The 22,793-nt window shown below is 32.2% G+C and overlaps 2 protein-coding genes across 2 annotated transcripts; one reads left to right on the top strand and one right to left on the bottom strand.

Moving 5' to 3' along the window:
- The first annotated feature begins 204 nt into the window (after positions 1-204).
- On the top strand, positions 205-4,697 carry LOC11428401 (eukaryotic translation initiation factor 5B). Its single transcript, XM_003604131.3, has 9 exons — positions 205-457; positions 569-978; positions 1,063-1,170; positions 1,259-1,359; positions 3,202-3,292; positions 3,394-3,504; positions 3,579-3,644; positions 4,128-4,187; positions 4,311-4,697. The coding sequence occupies exons 1-9, from the start codon at positions 373-375 to the stop codon at positions 4,479-4,481; spliced, it is 1,203 nt and encodes a 400-aa protein (XP_003604179.1). The 5' UTR covers positions 205-372; the 3' UTR covers positions 4,482-4,697.
- Positions 4,698-7,810: 3,113 nt separating this feature from the next.
- Positions 7,811-11,315, bottom strand: LOC11430917 (plant UBX domain-containing protein 7). Its single transcript, XM_003604130.3, has 7 exons — positions 11,033-11,315; positions 10,728-10,949; positions 10,143-10,220; positions 9,985-10,053; positions 8,691-8,834; positions 8,479-8,539; positions 7,811-8,201 (listed from the first exon to the last, which is right to left on the bottom strand). Exons 1-7 carry the CDS (start codon positions 11,138-11,140, stop codon positions 8,023-8,025), a joined length of 861 nt encoding a protein of 286 aa, XP_003604178.1. The 5' UTR covers positions 11,141-11,315; the 3' UTR covers positions 7,811-8,022.
- Between the last annotated feature and the right edge of the window lie 11,478 nt (positions 11,316-22,793).

Raw genomic sequence — 22,793 nt, 5'->3', positions numbered from 1 at the left:
TTGTTATAACTTAAAAACAAACATTTATATTTTTAATTTTAATCAAAATCAAAATTTCATAAAAAATCACCGTAAAAACTAACATTTAATGGTTAGTTCTTGTAAAAATATTATTCTTTAAAAATATGATTGGAATAACAAAAAACATGATTGGTCCAAAATATCCTCTAAATCCCTTCTTTTCTTTATATACAGTATTGATCGTTTATTCTCCTAGTTTTCCAAGTTTTGGTTTCTGAGCGAGCGAGCGATCGATCAAATCTGATTTTCTCTTTCGTTCATCGAATCATACACGAATCTCGTTTATTTTCCGTTCAAAATCCGTGGGAATCGATCCAATTATTGGTGGTTTGAAAACCCTAATCTGAAAAAATGGGTGGCGGCCAAGAGAATCGTCCTCCTCCTCCGCAGTATCAAGGCGGTTGGAATTCGAGGGAGGCTCCGGTCATGAAGAAAGGTAATGCTAACTAAATCTTTAGAATTATGATTTTGATGATGATAATGGTTAAACTATAATATCTATCAGATAGATAATGTTGTAACCTAATATATACTATTTACACACCAGGTGCTACAAATAGAACTGTTTTCAACCCTGTGGTGGCTGATGAAACTCAACATACAAAGCAATTGTCTGCTGTTCCTTCTAAGCCGAGTGCTGGGAACCTCCGGTCGCCTATTTGCAGCATCATGGGTGATGCATCCTCCGGCAAAACCATGCTTCTTCATTGTATTCGAGGTAGTAATGTTCAACAAGGTCATGAAGCTTGCAGTTTCACACACTATCCTGCTCAGGAAATCCGTGGAAGAAGTCTACTTGTTATTGATGCCCCATGCCACCAATCATTCAAGCGTTCAGGTCTATGTGATATCGCAATTTTGGTTGTAGACATTATGCATGGCATACAGCAACAAACTATAGATTCACTCGATCTATTAAAAAGGACCAACACAGACTTCATCATTGTCTTGAATAAGGTGAGCATTCGACTGCTTGCAAAATCCAATATTTGTTCTTTATAAGTTACTCAGTTTTGTCACACTGTTGTTGCAACATTGTAGGTGGATAGGATTTGTGCCTGGCAAACATGTCGCAATGCTCCAATTCGTGAAGCATTGATGCAGCAGTATGCGAGTGCTAAATATGAGTTTCGTAGGAGGGTCGTTAAGGTAGTAAAATTTTATTTTATTTTTCTAAGTTGTGGCAGATAGTTTTTGTTCATGTTCGCCGTGCTAATTTTTCTTGTTTTACTTCTAGATTGTTTCTCAGTTCAGGATGCTTGGCGTAAATGCTCAATTGTATTATGAAAACAATACAATGGGAGAAACATTCAGCATTGTGCCGACAAGTGCAATAAGGTAACAGTCTTTCTTGTAGCCACAACTCTCTTTCACTGTCCCTATTATGAGAAATCATTTTTTTGGGGTTGGTAAATGGCACAATAGCTGGTTTTGGACCCCCATTTTCCGTTGGGTCTTTCCAATTCTTTGTGGTTAAAGTTGCCATGAAATCATGTTATTCTTGGATATAGTTAATGTCTCTTTTGTCATTGAGAATGAGAACCACGAAATGGGCGAGTCATAGTTTTCAAACCTATTCACTGGTCTTGTTCCTGCATCCACTTAGAATTTGTTTGGTTTAATATGAGGGGAGGGGCTAATTAACTTTTGTTGCTTTTACATCATTTTGGTACACTTTTAGGCCCACCATTAATGATAAGGCCATTAGTTATGTACGGGAGAAATATCTGAATGGGACAAATGGAAAAGAGTGGTAGAGAAGATTCTAATCTAGAATCAAGAGAGAAGAGGGGGAAAGTCATAAGGAGAGTGGGTAATCAAAATGCACGAAAGGAACTAGTAAGTGGTTACTGGGGATTAGGTCGACCAAATCAAGTTGGATCGCTGGCTGCTCTTATTTTCGTAGTTTCATTTTTATTTTCAATCCTGCAAGGTGCCCAGCTCCATTTGCTTCCATGTTCCTCTATTCTCTGGTTGTAAGGAGGATTTTTCCACTTATATCAGATTATATTTCCATCACCATTTGGTTCCCATCAGTTATATTTTATGTAAGGAGGATATTTTCATCGATCAGCTTTAATTTGTACAGACCGTATTAGAGAGCCAAAATGGAGTCAGGAGGCATTTTTTGTTCTCCTCCGCTCCTGAAACCATGACTAAACCTGTATCCTTTTAGTCAAATGAAAATAGTGTGTGGAAGACCAGAGTTGTCAAAAACAGCAAATAGTGCTGCTATCATGGCAGAGCTTTACGTCGCAGTGGGTGGCCACCCCACCTGCAGCGCCACGTCTCAGAAGGGAGTAGCTTCTGCCATGACTTTCTTCGTCGTGGTACATCGTAGATATATTGCGTTGTTATCTCCGCCATGACAGTTCGGAGTCATTTTGAAGATGAAAGAAAGGGTTATTGTCTCTGGATCTGCATTTTCTGTTGACAAATATCTAATTTCCGGCGACAAATGTCTTGGTTTTCTGGCCAGATATCTTGTTTTCCTGTTTCTGCTGCAGCTGCTGCTGCTGCTTATATTAATAGTGTAGAGGCGCACTCTATGTTGAAGGAGGAGATGACTTCATTTCTTTGGGCCCTTAAGGCCCAATACACAAATATAAACCATAAACTATTAAATAAATTTAAAGGCCATCCCATTTCACACTATCCAACTTTTAGGGTCGGCCGCCACTATCCAGGATTGACAACTATGACCCAACTACCAATGCATCAAGGTGAAACATATGTAATCTTTTGCAGTGCCAATGTTAGGATGTTGAATTGTATTTACTTTTTTTAACCTTAAACAGTGTCAACGATATTATAGGATCAACTTACAAAATTGTCTCCATTTTTTAGGTTTATCTTACATCAAGTATTTTGTTGGTTACGGACAACTATCATGCATGTGCTTCTTTATCATTTTCGCTATAATTAGATAGAGACGTCTTTTGACTGTTTCAAACATTCATGTGTTTCAGAACATCCCAACTTTATGGGTATCTCCCAAATTGTTTTTAACCTGTCTGTGCCATACGTGAAATCTTCCAAAATCTGACAATTCGGTGGGAGCATAGAGTGAATGGAAAATCTTTGTTTCCGGGGAAAAAAGCATTACTATAATGTTACGTAAAAGCTGCTTAATTCGTTGTCGGTGTTTTTGTATTGATGTTCTAGTATTTGATATTTCAGTGGTGAAGGAATCACGGACATGTTATTTCTATTGTTTGGTTGGACCCAAAAGACCATGATCGAGAAACTTACTTACAGTGAAGACGTACAGGTTAGCCTTATTTTCACATAATATTGAAGTGGTTGAACTGTTGAATGCTTCTTGATTGTTTAACAATAGAGACCTAACTGTTATTTGACTGTGGTTACCAGTGTACTGTTTTGGAAGTCAAGGTTATTGAAGGCTATGGAACTACTATCGATGTTGTTTTAGCTCAAGGTGTTCTTCGTCGTGGTGATCAAATAGTTGTGTCTGGAATGAAGGCAAGCATCTCAGATTCTAACTACATCTGTTCATACTTGCTTTCTACCTCTGACTAATGAAGTTTATAATACAGGGTCCAATTGTTACTACAATTCGAGCTTTATTGACACCTCATCCAATGGAGGAACTTTGTATTAAGGTACTGTTATATCTTTTGCATTTGATTAATTTAATTTTACTATCAAATTTGTTGCTTTATAGGAAAACAATATAACCTTGGTCCATAACTATCTAGTCTGCATTGGTCCTTAACTATCTAGTGTGCATTTGGACCAGATACTATTTTGGTCTTGGTTGACTTGACATATTTTATTCAATTTGGTACTAAAGTATGTTTGGGTAGGAAAAAGGCATTTAGAAATTTGAATGGGTGCAAATACTAAGTGTTGGAAACTTAGGAAATGATTATTATATTCTTAACATGAAGGAACTGAGATATAGCAAGTGTAGTTGTTCATGTTTCATACTTCATAATTCATATTACTATGCTGGAAGGAATTTGGAACTATATCGAGGGGATGGGAATTGGGAAACACCCTCTTAGTCTGAGGGGTCTTCAACAGAGGAGCTGTAGATTATATAGTATATGCCTTCCAGCTAAGTAATGGTTCTCAAATTTCAGGGATCATTTATGCATCACAAAGAAATCAAAGCTGTGATGGGCGTCAAGATCACTGCCCAGGTACGTAGTGATATTGAGTCGACTTCTTTTATGCCAGATTATATCCAATTATGTTTTTCTTTATTTTTATGTTTAGAAATGTGTAGAGAATGAGAGATTTGATAAGATTTCCTGTTATTGCAGGGACTTGAACATGCTATTGCTGGTGCTAGTTTATATTTGGTGAAGCCTGATGATGATTTGGAATATGTTAAACAAGTGGCCATGGAAGATGTGGAGTCAGTCTTGAGCAGGATAGAAGGTAGTGGTGAGGGCGTTTGTGTCGAGGCACCTAGACTTTTGAAGAAACTTTAGTTGTTTTATTTTAGACTGATGAGTTTGATTTACCGTTTTAATTACATAAGTATTTCAGGTGTTATGCGAGTGTTAGTGTTTTAATTACTTAAATACTTAAATATGTTAAGTTTCAATAGCATAAAAGTGTTATGCAACTATGCTGTTATGTGAACTACTATGCTTGGGAATTTTAATTGTGACATATATATTTCAAGTGTGATTTAAGTTTTTTTACGATTTGACTTCCCCTTTCCGCATTTGCATAAAATCTCAATTTTAACTACCTTGTTCTCATGCGTTCTAAAGATCTTGCCCAATAGGGAGCTTTATAGAGTTTTTGCATGAAAAATGGAATCCTTAGAGGAACTCATCATTCATCTTTCTCAACATGCCCATGGTTTTCATGGCTAGTTATATGACCGATTCTCATGCAAGTTTCACATGGTTGGATTGTCAAATCAGATTGAAAAAAATTAGCTATTAAAAAGAATATTTTCCATGAATAAAATGAACAGGAATTGATGAATGCAAGATATATCGTACCTACCTTGCATAGTTTATCTTCGATGGTGAGTGATCATGGTTCACATTATATGACTTACCCAAGCTTTTTGAATGGATGATATAATCAAGTTAACATAGAAAAAGATAGTAATATATAGAAAGATAGAACTTGTGTAACTGAGATTTCATGCCACTTGATAGAATTAAACTTAGATAACCAACCTAATTTGTTTTTCTTAACATAATAGCCACAACCCCAAACGTTATTGTACAAATTTTATATTCATTTTGAAATTTTATAATTTTTCAATAATTATTTAGTTAATTAAATAATTTTAATCTACTTATTATAATCTACTCATCATCATCATCATCATCAATGAATGAAAGATTGAATATATGAACGAACGAAATATATGAACGAACGAATGAAGTAGTGACCTAAAACAAATTTGAGTTTTTGTCAATCCTCTGTAACTGACAGAAACGACAGTTAACTTAGAGGTACCAATAAGAGGTAATTGTTGTAGCCAATTGCTTGCTTGGACAACCTTAGCCCCAGCGGACAGGATTGGAATCAGTTCGACGTTTCGGGAAGTCGGTTCGTGAGGAAAGAAGTCCGCAAGTTTAATAAAGGCTTTTAACAGGCTTAGTCGTTGCTTAAAGGGAAAGACAAAAGGAACTATTCCTTTCCATCCAACAGCTGCAATTGTTAGCTATCATTGTATTTTATTTTTATTTTTTGTGGTTCAGGTTGCATCTACAATTTTGGTTGTCCACGACATACAAAAACTTCTATAAATTGAAATGTTTGGTTCATTTATTATAAAACACAACAAAGAACTGAACATCAAGTTAGCCGCATTTTACTACAACGGAGAAAACCCAATATGTTTAGAGTCTTAGTTGATCTCACGTTGTGTGGATTGAAGGATCATCTAGACTAAATCAATCATTGACTTAACCACATAGACATAAGGAAGGTGGACAATGTTGAGTATTGTTGTACATCGACAGACTCAGACAGAAACGTCATGATCACCTCATATGAAGCTTAGGACCGACGACGGCGTGAGAATACTATTTCAATATTTGGTTAATACAGTTCTAAATGACCGATCAAATTTGATGCTTCCTTGGTATGATCTTTTCAAGATATTCGAGAAAGTTTGATTCAACCCAAGACCTACGAAAAAGTCAGGGCTTGCATTGAAGAACCAGATGAAGAAGTTAGTTTGGTTGATCCGATGTATTATGTTGTGTTTTATTTAGTGTTTAACATTGTTGAATTATGTTTAATGTATGTTCTTGTTCTCTTGCATGAATATTGAGTGGTCTTATTCAATTATGATTAAAACCATTGTCGACGAGAATCGAACTGAAACCTTGAAGACGAACACACTCTATAATTCCAAGCAGCATCATCATTCCAACCATAGTAAGTTTAATAAAGTGTCAGTGTTAATTGACCACTACCAATAAAGGGTCACTCAAAAATCCAAAACAGACAAATAAACTGGTAAAGAGAATACAAAATAATACACTGATATATAGCATCCCACAGTGAAGATGAATAAAGTTCAATATTTTCCATAAACAACATGCAGGTCTTCCAAATAATAAGAACGTTTGGGTTCTAATTTCCACATAACCCAGAACCAGAATACTTGTGTTTTGAATTGGTGAACAGCTGTTTGTAAAAAATTTGTGAACTCAGCAGTGTGCATGCAACGTCACTTGCTCAATTACCTGCCAGCGTTATATCTACACTTACACCTATCATTAGTAATTTATTTACCATAGCATCCTAGTGCACAGTTAAGTCATACAAGGACGCTATTAAAGACTTGTCTAATTTTAGTTTAGTACTTTTGACTATGTTGAACCTACTTTAATTTGGGTTCAGCTTCTGGTAGCTTAATATTTGAAATTGACTGCATTTTAAGTGACGATGAAATAAATGATATATTAATCTATCACAAGCTAATAATGAACCCCGTGTCACGTCACCGCATTCTAAATTAGTTATAGAGATCTTATGCAGATGAACAAATAGGCAATTTAGTAACATAAATAATGAACTTTCTCTCCTTAGACACACTCCTTTAACATATACCCAATCATATTTAGTCACATCATCCACTTTTTTTTTATTTTTATTTGACCTGTTAACCGATTTCATCTTGCAGTGTTGCAGTTTTTATTTTTTTTATTTTTTATTTTTTAATTTAGATTTTAACTTTTCATCTTCTCTCTTGGAGCTCTCAGTCCCACAAACACAGTCAAGTTCTTCTCTACTAAAGGAATTTATTTCTTTCACAAAACTGAGAGGCACAAAATTGTATATTAATCTTCCTCCCAAATTTAGCACAAACACTTTGATGGAGCAGTAACACGAACCGAACTTGCTAGCTATATTGAATGGCAACTTGCCACTTAATTGAACCAAACGAAAAGAAGAAACAAAAGTTACTTTTGTGTGATGGTTAAAAACAAACTAGAAGTATACCAACAAGTGGACAAAATTCTGCACACAAAAAAACATAACTTCAAAAGAATGTTGTTATATATTTTCAGATCCAAAGCAAAACCCAAAAGAAACATCTTGGACAATTTTTTTTCTTCTTACGATACAATTATATGCAAGGAAAATAACTGAATTGGGAACATTATAGAAAATAGGAACCTAACAAATAATTTCTGCAACATTATAGAAAACGGTAGTGACCAGATGGGTCAAATCGACGAAAGTGACAACAACGCTTGCCCTATACAAATCGAAGGAGCCATGGACAGATAAGAAGAAAAGAGCTAAGATGGTTAACAGAATGAAACAGACGGGATGAGAAGGAACAGAGACGGGATGGGTCAGATGTAACGAGATATGTGTCTGTGTCATACATGTAATGGACACTGATAATTCTACTGTACACTTGGATATATACATATATCCAAGAAATATCCAAAAAAAGATATATGTTTTCAAAAGTATGGTACTGGATATTTTTTCAAAATATCAAAATTACATTTCTGATCTAACCAACTTTCCCTGTCATCATATCCTGAGTTTCTCAAACTCTAGTGAGGTTGTTTCTTGCAAGTTGCCAGCAACATTTGCATCTTTATTATCTCCTCCGGTCATTTCACTTGATTCTTTCACGCTTTCCAATGAAGCTGCTAGTTTTCTTTGAACTTCCTCATCCTCCTCTTCACTCGATTCTGAATCTACAGTAGCTGTAACATCAACCAAGATTATGACGATGACAAATACAGTTTTACCATCCGTAATGGGCATAAGATTCTGGTAGAAAAGATTTTTAGCACAAAACCAAATGAAATAAGGTAGGTTGGCAAAGTCCATCTATTAACAACGATGTAGAAGATATCAATTATATGTATTGTTGATATATAAAAAGAAGCAAATTAGTCAACAATACAATAAAGAAACCTTCAACATCGAGCTGACCTGTCACTGAACAAACCAGCAGCAAAAAAGAGACTAGCGACAAACCTTTAGTTTTTGGTCGGCTGGAACTTCCTCTAGGACCAGCATCAAGGAATGTTAGCAGACCCTAAACAAAGCAGAAGGCTCGTCAAATCAGTATGAAATATTAAAAAAAATCAGAGCCCAAGATTTATGTGTGAATAATGTTTCAGTTTCCCTAGAACATGTTTCATTCATAGTAAGCTATAAAGTTGTATCACATATCGCATATCACATACTTCAATTAAACTTTCAGGTTGAATCATTCCTCCCCAGGAGCGTATCTTTTGACCAGTGATGGGATCAATAATAAGCACGACAGGAATCAAATCCAGTCTGTAATCAGTGCAGACCTTGTGGCCTTCAGTTGTATCATCATATACCTGTATGCAAAAAACAAACAATAAAAAATCGACAAAGGCAAATTGCATACAAGAAAACAGTGCACAATACATGATATGGTAAATATTAGCAACAAAAACTGCTTCAAATGTCACAATATAGCCCAAATGAACGCCAAAGCTACATTCACTTTAAGCATTTGAAATAACAAGGAATTAGAGTCAATTCACAAACTAAAGCAGTAGCCATGCCATTTACAATCAGAGCAATGTTTATGCAAGTCCAAATCACTAAGACCCAACCTTCCCTTCTAAAACCTACAAACAGACAATACCAACCAACCCATATTTTCTCTCCCAATCCTGGTCAAACAAATTTCAACATAACCACCTCAGTCCTTTGACTATGCCTACAGAACCAAGAAAACGATTACCTATGGGTGAATAAAATAAAATAACAATAAAGCAAAAAGGAATTGGTCCGAATTATCGAGGTTCTTTGATCGGAGAGCTTATAAACCACTGGATCCAAGATATTAACAACCTATAGATTACCCCATAGAGCAAGTCCCAAATACATAATGCCATACCATGATTCCATAACCAGTGAAGTTAGCTAACAAGGTAAGATTTCCAACATTTATATCTGCAACACAACTATTTCCCCAAATTAACCATCAGATTTAATTTGCGGAATAATATCTAATAGAGTAGGATTGCAATCTGCAACTCTAGAAGCATCACAGAAGTTTAACAAGTCCTCCACAGATAAAAAACTAGGGTGTGTAGTTCAAGTATGTTTAGGGATTGGGCGCATGTGCTGCTTTGATATTTTTGCTTTTTCCGTTGTTTGTTTTCAGTTTTTAGGAGTATCCTTATTAATTATACATAGATATGCTTAGTTAGTCTCAAATATATCTAGCCAAACAAGGCGTTATCACTTAAATCATCATTAACACTTAAAATTATAAGAAATAGTCTGATTCATCTTTCAATCAACTCTCCCTCTATATATATAAACTTCTCCTTAGATATCCCCTATATATATAAACTTCTCTACAGAGATTGAGAAAATAATGCGATTAGGATATGTCCAAAGGTACCTACCATTCATAGTAACACCGCAAAACTAAACTAAAATTAAAATTGAGTCCTACCACCAATGTTAAAGTGAACAGAGAAAAAAACTGACCAGCCAGAATATGAAGTTTGTACTAATGATCTGAGAAACAGCATCGTTTGCCCATGTATCCCGATTAAGCTTTACAAAGAAAAAAATGTCATTAGCAGTGATAGTTCTGAAACAAATAATCAAGAAAATTGAAAAATGAAGCACCAAGAATAAAATACCATAAGTGAACTGAATTCCTTGGTAGATTGTATGTTCACAATTAACCACTTGTCCTGCATAGAAGCAGCAAACTTTGCCTGCACTCAAAGATCAAACCTTGGTCAAAATTTGCATATAAGTTACATGTTTCACCATTTCACAATATATGCACTACCACCCATTTAGAGTGAACCCCGCCACATAGTATATGCAAGCAAATTCAATATTCTACAATCTACTATTAGATTATGAGTTTCCTATCTAGTCTTTTTGAAATGCAGATATATTAACTCGTTCGTGCAGATGCTTCCAATAGCAGATAGCGGGAATAAGACAAATAATTTACAATTTATACTGCATAGTAGATACACATTAATGCTGAGAAAAAAATAATGCCCCAAAAATAAAGATTTGAATAGTCAATAATCAAAAGTCACAGCTTTTACAGACAAACATTATCAAGCATAGTTAAACAGGAGAAATTGAACTCAAACCTCATGAATTCACTCTATTAAAATTTTTATATTGGGTCTAATCCATCGTTACAAAACCGTGCGACATAAGAAATGTCGCCACCACCGATAATACAAGGAAAGTATATTTACCTTAATAAAAGAACCATTGAACATTAGATGAAAAGGAGGGTGATAGAGATAAGCAAGTTTGTCACTCTCTGATGTAGAGGAAGCACCTTGCTCCGATTCAAGAGTCTCCTTAATAAGAGGCAAAGGAGAAGAAGGATCAATTTGATTTGCAGTATCCATCAATGGCGGTTTAGTACCAGATAAGAACAGCTTAAGAGCTTCCTCTAGATTCCAACTCGTAGCCTGTTGAATTAAAACAATAACAACTTAAAAAATGATCAAAAGTGAAAGATTCAACAAGCATAAGAATGAAGCAACGAACGAACCTGAAGGAAGTGTTTAGCGGTGGCAGCGGTTTGGCCTCTAGCGATTTCAAGGAAGTAAGATACCAAAGTTTCTTCATCGGTGGGATAAGATAACGTCATTCCTTCCATTCAATTTCTGATTTTGGAATTAGGGTTTCGACGAGGACGATGATGATTTTATGTTCACTCTTTCTTTCTACTTTCTTCACCAATTCTTTTTTTTGTTTTCTTGCCTTATCAAGAAATGCTTACATGTTTCGCCACTTCACCCTTCCTTCCTTAGTAGTCGTAAATTATAACCCAATAGACATTAATATTAGAATGAACCGATGAAAAATTGGGAACTTCTGTGCACTGTACCGGCACTCTTACTTCTTAATTTTATAAATGAACGATTATTTTTTATGTAGTAAATAGTTATTTGTCAATATTTATATTTTATAGAACAATATTTTATAAGAAAAAACATCATTTAACTGTTTATAAGAATCATAGTAATTTTTTTTACATATTATCGTAAAAAATAATGAATGTTCTCAATTATGAGTGATAAAAATTTTAAAAAATAAAAAATTATTTCGTTTACACTTTTGATGAATAAGATTTAGTTATTATAATTATAAATGATAAAAAAATTATATTTTTCTTCAAAAAACAACTCATTTAACTATGAATTTAATGAGTGAGTGTACCGGTACACTCAAATATAGTGGGTGTACCATAAAATTTGCCTGAAAAATTATAACCCAATAGACATTAATATTAACAAACTAAAGAAATGTAACAAATATATATGTGTTATTTTACAAAAGAGCAGAAATGATAACAATGAACCGATGAAAAATTAATAATAAAACGTTGCAATGAACAAAATACTCATTAGTTGATTTCAACTACTAAGTTAGAGTCCCAAAAGAAGATAGTATCAGCAAAATCGTGGTACAATTTTAAATAATATTCAATACTGTATTGTGTAATAACGTGAAATCATAGATCATGACACGATGATACGATTTGACATGATCTGAAATATTATTTAAACACTCATCGACCCATTTGAGCAATGTAAGATTGATAACAAACTAGAAACAATTTCAAAACCATCTTCAACATCCTCCACCCTCACATCTAACATGGGCCTAAGTATAATTCCCACATTGCAATCTTAAACCCGACTCTGATACCATGTTAAATGAACTTGAATCTCATCTTAAAAGTTAACTCAAAGGATAAAGGTATTCAAGTATATTTATACACTCAACAACGCTGAAACCTAAGTATTGTGGGACTAATAACAAATTTAAAAAAAAAAATTAAAAAATTCAACATTAGGATACTTAGATGCTAAAGATTGAACGTCTTTGTGTTGGGTCCTTTTGAAAAGAGATTCATAAGGTTGAGAAACACTTCAAAGAAGAGTCTTTATAAACTTGGATGATTTTTATTCCCTTTATGGTGATAAGTGTGAGAATATGGTCAAATTAAATTTTCAAAATCCTTTTCAAGAGCAGGACCCTTATGTTTTTGTTTTGTACTCTGGTAATATTACTGGAATTCTTTGCCTCTACAAACTTTTTAATGGAAAATATGTCTATTGGAGAGTGTGAATTATTTGCTATTTCTTACGGTGATGTGCCATGGAAAGGTAATACTTCATAATGATATTCTTATAAATTTGAGAAGGAAAATGAAGGACATTTTTGGAAAGAAAATAGGCTACACCAAATTAAAGTATTGTCTTTATTAATAGGTATAGATTTATGAAGTGAAAAGAGAAACACGAATTCAATCATCCCGTCAGATTCCATCCTTCTTTCTATTCAAGTTTCTCATGTTTCATCTTTTTCCGTTGTTGTTCTGTCAAGATTGTGCATCAGTTCTTTCTTAGTAGTTTTTGAGTTTGAATGAGAGGCATCAGTAAAAAAAATAAGATAGGTGGTTATCGATGAAATTACTATAATGCACTGGTTTACAAATTAAATTTGAGAAGGAAAATGAAGGACATTTTTGAAAAGAAAATAGGCTACACCAAACTAAAGTATTGCCTTTATTAATAGGTATAGATTTATGAAGTGAAAAGAGAAACAAAAATTCAATCATCCTGTCAGATTCCATCCTTCTTTCTATTCAAGTTTCTCATGTTTCATCTTTTTCCGTTGTTGTTCTGTCAAGATTGTGCAGCAGTTATTTCTTAGTAGTTTTTGAGTTTGAATGAGAGGCATTAGTAAAAAAATAAGATAGGTGGTTATCGATGAAATTACTATAATGCACTGGTTTACAAATTAAATTTGAGAAGGAAAATGAAGGACATTTTTTAAAAGAAAATAGACTACACCAAACCAAAATATTACCTTTATTAATAGGTATAGATAATAAAAAATGATTAAATAAAACAAAACAAAACAAAAAGTTCTGACAAAAACAAAACAAAACAAAAAATTAACTTTTCAAATCATATAAAAATTATGATAAACAACTAACGAACAAAATAAATACACTTACGACCTGAAGCATGCATATAGCCACATATAAATTTAGTTCTTCGCACTTTGTTTGCAGCCACAAACCATGCATAACAAACTTTATTGATAGAGCAACTTCGCTACTAAATTTTACAGTAAAACGTAGTAGCAAAGTTGCTCTACCTACAAAGTTTGTTATGCATAGTTTGCGGCCTGCAAGATGGAAAGGTGGTGGTGGTGGTAATCGAGATGGTGGAGGTTTTTTTTTAACATGGTTTGGAGAAGGTAGCTGAATATAAGAATTGCAGGGTTTTGAGGATTTGAATTATAGGTTTTTATGTATGATTTTGAAGGCATTGATTGTTGTAAATTTTGAGTATATTTCAAAAGTTTTAAATATTTTGTGTCCCATATTTTCAATTGAGAAATATAGAAAAATATTTTAAAAGAAAATTGTTGTCATATTATTAATTATAATACTACCTCCGGTCCTATTTACAAGAGACAATTTATTTTTTAGATACATTAAATAATTTATGTATTTGGTTTAGGTTTTTGACTGGATACATACATTATTCAACGTATCTAAAAAGTCAATTTTCTCTTGTAAATAGGATCGGAGGGAGTATTTGACTTGGTCTAATTCTTTTGGCCGCATCATTTTATCTTGAATTAGTCCAAGGATATTTACTTTCATCTTAAAGAGTAATTAAGGTACATGGTTTTTAAGTTGTAACTGAAATAAAATAGTTAAGGCACGTTATAGCCGCCGTTATTATTTTGAGAAGATTGTGCCTTTATGCTTAGCAAACTGCCCATTTTTATATAGAGGTTGCGTCCTTTTTTATTTTATTTTTATTTTTATAATTCTAATAACAGGTACACCATTTTTCATATATATGAAAACTTATGAACTACCTTTAAAAGGATGCTCTCTTTCATAAGTTTATAACACAACTTTGGGTTATCATCTTTCTGAAAATATATTATTGTTAGTTCAGTTTTCTCGATTCTACGTCGAAAAGGGTCCGTTAAATTCTGGGGGATTAACGTATAATTACGCGGAAAATCCTTAAGAACAGTGCGATCAGCATGTTTCAGACTACTTTCACTATTTGTTTATTTTGCAGTTCTATATTTGAATTGATGAATAGAGATGGTGATTGATGAGTTATGTCGGTGATCGATTCAACACAATCTCAAAAAGATAAGTTTCTTGATCTCTATTTTATTCATGTTTAATTAATTTTTATATTTATATCTTGATATTATTTGTAGAGATATTCTTATCCCTAATTTTACAACAATCTTAAGGATTTTCTAAATTGTTTAATGCAGGCTGCCGATGCTAGCGTTTGAACTGCCAGCTACTATGCCACATCTCTAATGTGAGAAAAGATAAAAGAAAGAAGTGGCGGTGAATCCTTGATTTAAAGAGAATGGCAAACAAGTTGAAAATTATACTATGGATGTGTCACTCAGGTTCTATCTATTTCATATTTATTTGTTGTTAAATTAAGACTTATCTGTGTTAATTACCAAAATATGTGTGCAGTTAAGGCATTGTTTGAAATTTATGCTATTGTGAATCGGTGGAAATGATATCTTGATATTTTATTTGATGAATAATATCTTACTGTTGTTACGAAATTGTTATTAAACTATAGAAAAGAAATCCTAGCTCAACTGATAAAATGTCGAAATTGTTAGGCCGGATGTCATGATCGGGGTTCGAACCCCGGTACCTCCACTTATGTGTGTGAGTTTATAATGGCTTTGCCATTTCGTCTATCTAAAAAAAAAAAAAAACCGTTTTCGAGAATAACAAAAATGCCTTGGTTCTTAACAAAGCAGAATTGGATTATATATACTATGTTGTTGATTATTTGGATCAGGTGAAGTACGGTTTTATATTTATACTTGTATTGCTGAATATTTGAATTCTGCAAGGGATATCTTTGCCTTTTATTTTCATGATGTTGTCACTACGTCAACTTAAATCTATATATATATATATATATATATATATATATATATATGGGGTTTGTTAGAATACACCCACTAGTTTTTATGTATGAGTGTTTTAGCAAAGCTACACCTTAAGGTGTATTTAACCACTTTTTAGTTATTCATTTGCTAAAATACTCATTCTAAAAAATAAGTGGGTGTATTCTAGCAAATGCCTATAGGATTTGCTAGAATACACCCATTTGCTTTTTCTAGAAGGTGTGTTATATAGCAACATACACCTTAAGGTGTATTTATTCACTTTTTAGTTATAACTTGCTAAAACACTCCCACATAAAAATTAGTGGGTGTGTTCTAGCAAATCCCTATATATATATATATATATATATATATTAAAAGAAATGTCTCATTGATTTACCATTTTGCCCCTATAAGGGACAATTTGGTAATCTACTTATTGGTTAAGTTTTTTTTTGAACTATGGCCTATGAATTTTCATTTTTGTCCCTAACCAATTTTTTTAATTATTTTCTAATTTTTATATTTTAAATAACTTTTAATTATTTTCCAATTTTTATATTTTTAACTATTTATCAATTTTTTCTCTCAAATTCAGTTGCTTCTACATTGCCGTTGTGGGAGATTAAGGTATCGTTTGACCCGACTTTTTTCAAACTTCGCTACATTTTTAAGGAGAAGTTAGGCCAAACACAATATCAATTAGTAAGGAGAAGTACTTACTAAAAAAAAGTACTTTTTCGAACGCATAAAATTGAATGGAATGAGCTTTGACCAGAAATTGTTGAATGCTACTTTAAAAAACCACTTCTCGACAATTTATTTCACAAACACGTCTTTTCAACTCACGTCAGGAATCTTTTCTTTATTTTTTAATATTATATTTCAATATGTTTTTTTCTTCCATTTAACTTTATTTTTTTCAACCGTTCCATTTAATTTTTTAAGGAGGTTCCATTTAATTTTATCTTTTTTCAAAGAAATTTTATTATCTTTTTACCACTTATATATTTAATTTCAATATCGTTTAATCATCACAACCTCACAAATATTTTTATTCACCCTGTCATTTAATGATTCCAAATATTTTTATTTCCTTTCTTCAAACTCGCGAATACACACACACATATTAACGTTTAGAGTAATATTTTATGTCCGTCTGTCTGTTTTTTTGTTACTAATGCATATAATTTTTTTAGTGTTGCTTGGTTGTGCACTACCTCACCAATTTATTTTTTATTTTTTATCTATTTTCCAATTTTTATATTTTTAAAAACTTTTAACTATTTTATAATTTTTTATTTTTAACTATTTTCCAATTTTTTTTCTCCCAAATTCAGTTGCTTCTACACTGCTGTTGTGGGCGAATAAGATACCGTTTGACCCGGGTTTTTTCCTTCAACTTTTCTACATTTTTAAGGAGAAGTTAGGCCAAATACAATATCAATTAAGTACTTACTAAATTATATGTACTTTTTTTGATGCATAGAATTGAATAGAATGAGCTTTGGTCAAAAGTTGTTGAATGTTACTTCAAAAATCTACTTCTCAACAATTTATTTGATAAGTATCTCTCTACAATTCACGTTGGAAGCTTTTCTTTTATTTTTTAATATTATATTTCAATACTTTTTTTCTACCATTTAATTTTTTTTTGAACCATTTCATTTACCTCGTGCATTTTAGTTGATGAGGGTTCAATATAATTATAGAGTTAAAGTGATGTGATATTATAAATAGTATAAACGTTTTTGCAAAGGAATTTTATTATCTTTTTATTATTTATATATTTAATTTCAATATCGTTTAATCATCACAACCTCACAAATATTTTTATTCACGCTGTCATTTGATGATACCAAATATTTTTATTTTCTTTCTTCAACCTCACAAATACACACACATATTAGTGTCTAGAGTAATACTTTATGTGTGTCTGATTTTTTGTTACACTACTGCGTATAATTTTTTTGGGTGTTGCATAATACATATGATTATTTTTATAAAATTTTGAGGTAGCAGTCCTTTGCTGCACCTCTTTTTTGGTTAAAAAAAAGAGTAAAATTATAGATGTCTTTTCTTCAAAAAAGGTTTAGATCCCTAAAAAAAAAGTAAAATTGTAGATGTCTTTTCTTCAAAATTGTAGATTATTTTTATAAAATTTTGAGGTGGCACTCCTTTGCTGCACCTCTTAAGAGTAAATTGGCTTTCTCCATTTCCCTTATCCCGTTCTCTCTATTGCATAAGCCATAAGTGACTCCTCTTTTTACCTCTTATGTATTTTTCTTGCTTGATTTTTCTCTCTATAGAAAGGATCTCTTCAAAGTTCTTCTGTTCCTTTCTTTCCTCTCCCTCAATTTAGGTTCAATAGAAAGAAAACATAATAAGATTTTGTCAAAGAAAAGAAAGATTACGATAGCTTTGGGAGAGAAATTCCAATTAGTTAGAGTAATTTCGTAGAAGACTAACAAATAATCACAAGCTGATTTGGTTAAGAGTGAAATTATAGTCTAGTTCTACTATTGTTCAAATCCAACTTAATTTAACCCTTTTTAAAAAATTTAATCAATTGATAAGAAACGGATCACGAAAATGGAAAATAAAAAAAAAAAACATTCAATTGGGGTATGTATGATTTAGGTGACCATAGAAATCTTCTAACAAAAGCAGTAAGCATCGTCATCGCCATCGCCATCGCTAGTTAAAGGGTTATGTACAAGTTGCATTGAGAAGCGTGTGCAGAGGAAACACGAAGAGCTATGTTTTTTTGTTTTAATTGACTGCATAGCTATTGATGAAGTAACATGATTAGTTTAGATTCAATGGTTATTATTAAGTCCTCTCATCTCTCATAATAATCACTCCTCTCATTTGAAATGCCATATATATATTTTCCACCTTTATATTGTAACAAACTATGCATATCTTTTTCTTATGCAAAAAAATTAAACATATATGTTTCCATGACCAGGGCCAGCCCATAGCCCGTCGAGGCTGGGCGACGACACCGGGCCTCCAGTTTTTTGGGCCCAAGGTTTTTTTTATATGTAAGCCACGAAAATAATGGTTATATAACTATTAAAAGCGAATTAATTCAATTTGTATAGCTTGCTTTAGTGGTGTGGCCACTTTTTGTTGAGTGTGAGGTCATGTGTTCAAGATCCACCAAAGTGTGATTTTTAATATTTATTTTTTAAATAACTTATTTATTTTTTTGGGGCCCAGATTTTTTTTTTTTTTTTTTGCATCCCTTACAAAATTAAAACCGGGCCTATTAATTTGTTAAGACGGCCCTGTCCATGACACCAACAAATATAATATCATATAATATAAATTCCAACATTTATAATAGTAATTTTTTTTAAGAAATCATTGGGCTTCTTCATGAGATTGTCAAGACAATGCCAATTGGGACTAGAAAGAAACTGTTTACGAACATAGTGTTGAAAGATAAAAGGTATTATTTTTTAATTTGTCAACATAAGATGATAGGATTTTGTATAAGTTTGATAATGACTTGAAAGATGTCTTTCCTTATGCAGTGAGAATATAGTTGATGTAACACTATGGGAAAAATATTTCGTAGCTTTATCATTTACCATCTATTTACCTTGAGTTCTTTGCTTCCATTTTGTAGTCAATGACAACCCAAATATATGTAACAATTGGTTAGGTTCGAGGCTGCTTATCAACCTACATTATCCAGTTGTTGAGAAGTTTAAGACTTAGTAAGTTTGCATTATGATTTCACAATACAGTGTTAGAGTAAATTATTATTTCACAATTTGATTTGATTGTTTTTTGACTATGTTTCTTGAATTGTTGTCGTGACCTTAACACTACTCAAGCTCAGAGTCAAAGCATCAGTCTGAACTTAAGTCAGAGTTCGGCTTCTTCTCAATGTATTCGTACAACGATTTTTCCAATTTGTCTCAGGTTAGGCCAATTGTTGAATTTATAAACTTAGTCAATGTCTGCTTTTTTTATGCACAAACATGCTTTGAATTTTTTTACACACAAATTAAAAATACATATTGCATTATTCTATATATAGATGCACATGCGAGAGCGATGCTTAATTTCCATTTGTTTCAACAATATTAATTGGTCAACGGGGTTCATATAATGCACATGAATGCATTTATCTAGCCTTTTTAGGAAGATAATAGGAAAATAAATTAGAAGTCATAATACATTTTCTTTAGCTTATCAGTTATGCTACCTTTATTTTATAAATTATATGTAACTATATTCGCATACGTCTTATCTATGTTAATATGCATTAGACTAATATTGTTCTAATTTCCCTGTTTAGCATTTCCCGAACGAGGTGTCAAGAACAATTCTAAAAGAAAAGCGCAAAGCAATCACTCTCATTGATGACCAGACATAGAGAAAATATAAGTGTCGTCTCATATCGCCGAAATAGAAAGCTATGAAAAATACTTGGGTGGGCAGTGATTCAATTTCTGCAAAGAACATGTGATGGAAGAAGGTGGTAAGCTCATCTTTGATTTCGAAAAATCACCGAAGAACTTGCATGTTCGAGTTGTTCCAAAGTAGATCTTTGCTGGTGAACTATTTGAACTTCTACTATTTTGACGCATCGCTTTGGACTGTAATCGTAAACTATCTTGACTTTGGGATATCATTTGTTCTTTTCATTTTATCTGATGTAAATATTATCAAAAATTCCTTTTTAGTTAGTCTATGACACTTGCAGTCTTTTAAATAAACCTAACTATTATGTAACGTTAATCTGCACATTTATAAAGGACAACAATTTTCCGTAATTTATAAGATTTCTCCTTCAGAACTAAATTTTAAAAAAAATACGTTATTCAACCCGTGCGAAGCACGGGTTTGTAACTAGTATATTTTAACAATTATAAACGCTATGCATTTCTTATTAGTGATAATGATTGAGGTTTATTATTAATGGCATTCCTTTTAAGATAAAGAAGGTACCTACTATGTGATATGTGATATGGTGTAATTGAATGACATGTTAATTTGTTAATGATATAGATTGAGTCAAATGTGTAGAACTGAGATGGAATAATTAAAAAGAAAAATGGTGACAACTAGTGTACTCATGGAAAAATAGTGGGTAATTTACCCCAACCAATAAACATTCACTTTTTTAGGTGGTATCCATAAACTATCTTGACCCCACCAATAAATTGTTCATTATGATTGGTTGGTAGGTAAATTACCCACCATTTTTTAAAGGTAATCTAGAAACAACCAAGAAAATTTTGTTAATGTCTAATATTTATCATAATTTGACACTTATAGTGCAAATGCTTAATTTTATTGTGGAGAACATATACTTTAGCTATTATTAACAAGCACATGAATTGTTACTATATATTGTCCGTCTCAATTTTATCTCGATGATTTGCGATTGTTAGATGCTTACTATTATGGAGTTTTTTAACTCAAATTTATCCTGCTTAAAGTTTGCTTATGAATAACTTGATAATATAGAGAATCATGTGTGTAGTTTTAAGTGTGTCATTCTCTTGTGTAAGTTTATATGGATATCTCTCAAATACATTTTAATGATAAATTTATAAAAATATGTGTGGCGGTATCATGAGATATTTGAGAGAAACCATCAAATATTTAAAGATATATTTATATAAATTATCCATTGTATTAAAATAATTCAATGATGTTTAATGGATTTAGTTTTGTGCAAATATATGTTTATGGGGATTTATTTTCTCCATTGTGAGAGCAATGTCACTTGAAAATTATTCAAGTAGACATGTGTAATAAATCCATAGATAGAATTATATTTTTTCAATGTGGGGGTTATCGCTTAGAATTTATCTAAGTAGACCTGATGAAGTATATAAAGGATGCAAGTTTGACAATATATGAAATATTGTTTAGAGTAGATGAACCATTGTATCAAAATAATGCAATGATGTTTATTGAAATCGAAATCCAATGAAAATAAATCAAAATGTACAATTACTTTACTTATTGTGGGGATGTTGTCGCTTGAAGTCATTCAAGCAGACGTGTATTATAAATCTACAGATAGATTTATATTTACCCACATTGATATTGATGTCGCTTAATAATTATGCAAGCATACATGTATAAAAATAATTATAAAGATCAAGTTTATTGTTATAAACTTTGATAAATATATGAGGTTGATTGACTTAGAGATGTCTTAGTCAATCTTATATGATGAAAGAAAATTGTCTTAATCATTTGTGTATAAAGTAGCTATTAAACAAAGCCCCTTGGGATGAAATAAATTGTGTACATCGAGGGGATTGGGACTAAAGCCACTTGAAATTAATAAGTGATGGGAACCCAACATATGTGATTGGAGATCCCATGAATAAGGTTCATATGGGTAAAAACAAGTCACTTATTAGTTATGCTAGCACCAAAAATTAATGAATTAATTTTTGTTTTTGTCCCTTTCCTATGGTGTGTGTGAGAAGTGCTAGACATACACTTGATGAAATCACCTATGTGAGTGTCAAGTGGGGCCGCTTGTATGACCTATTCGCGCACCACAGCTCCAACGGCAAGAATTGTGGGGGTGTGATGCGAGTGGTATACCGCTAACATATGCCAAGTGATTTTGGTTCATATAGCTTGCTACATCATCTTCACTGTGTGTTAACTATTATCATTCTAAGGTTGGTTCATATAGTTTGCTACACCAATTTGATATATCACATCCAAGATGTTACCCAGGAAGTCTTTTTTCTAATTTCTTTTAAACTTTTGAAATATGTGGGGGATTGTTGTAAATTTTGAGTATATTTCAAAAGTTTCTAATATTTTGGGCTTAAATATGATAATTGTCCCTATAATTTGGTCCAGTTTTGATTTTCGTCCCTATAATATTTTTTTTTTTGAAATACATCCCTGTAATTCTTTTTTTGTTTGAAAAAGGTCCCTGACCCCACTATTCAGCTTATTTGACATGGTTTTGGCCACGTGGCAGTTGCTGACTATGCAACTTTTCCCATGTGGCGTTAACGTGGCGTGCCACATAATATTATTTTTTTTTAAAAAAATTAAAATTCTGAAAATTGTTTTTTAAAAAACAATTTAAAAAATATGAAAATAAATTTTAAAATATTAAAATAATTTTCTGATTTATTTTTTTGCAAGATAATTATATTTTTAAAATTAAAATTTTCGTAAAAGAACAAGAAATTAGAATTTTTTCTAAAATTATAATTTATTTTCAAACATTTTAAATTTATAACTTTTGAAAATATAATTGTCATTATTTTGAAAAATTTTAATATATAATTTTCAAATTAAAAAAAATCTATTTTTCACATTTTTTT

This window comes from Medicago truncatula, chromosome 4 (genome assembly GCF_003473485.1).
Source record: "Medicago truncatula cultivar Jemalong A17 chromosome 4, MtrunA17r5.0-ANR, whole genome shotgun sequence".
NCBI classification, from domain to species: domain Eukaryota; kingdom Viridiplantae; phylum Streptophyta; class Magnoliopsida; order Fabales; family Fabaceae; genus Medicago; species Medicago truncatula.
The sequence above is the reverse complement of the archived record's forward strand: the minus strand, read 5'-3'. Positions and strand labels throughout refer to the sequence as shown.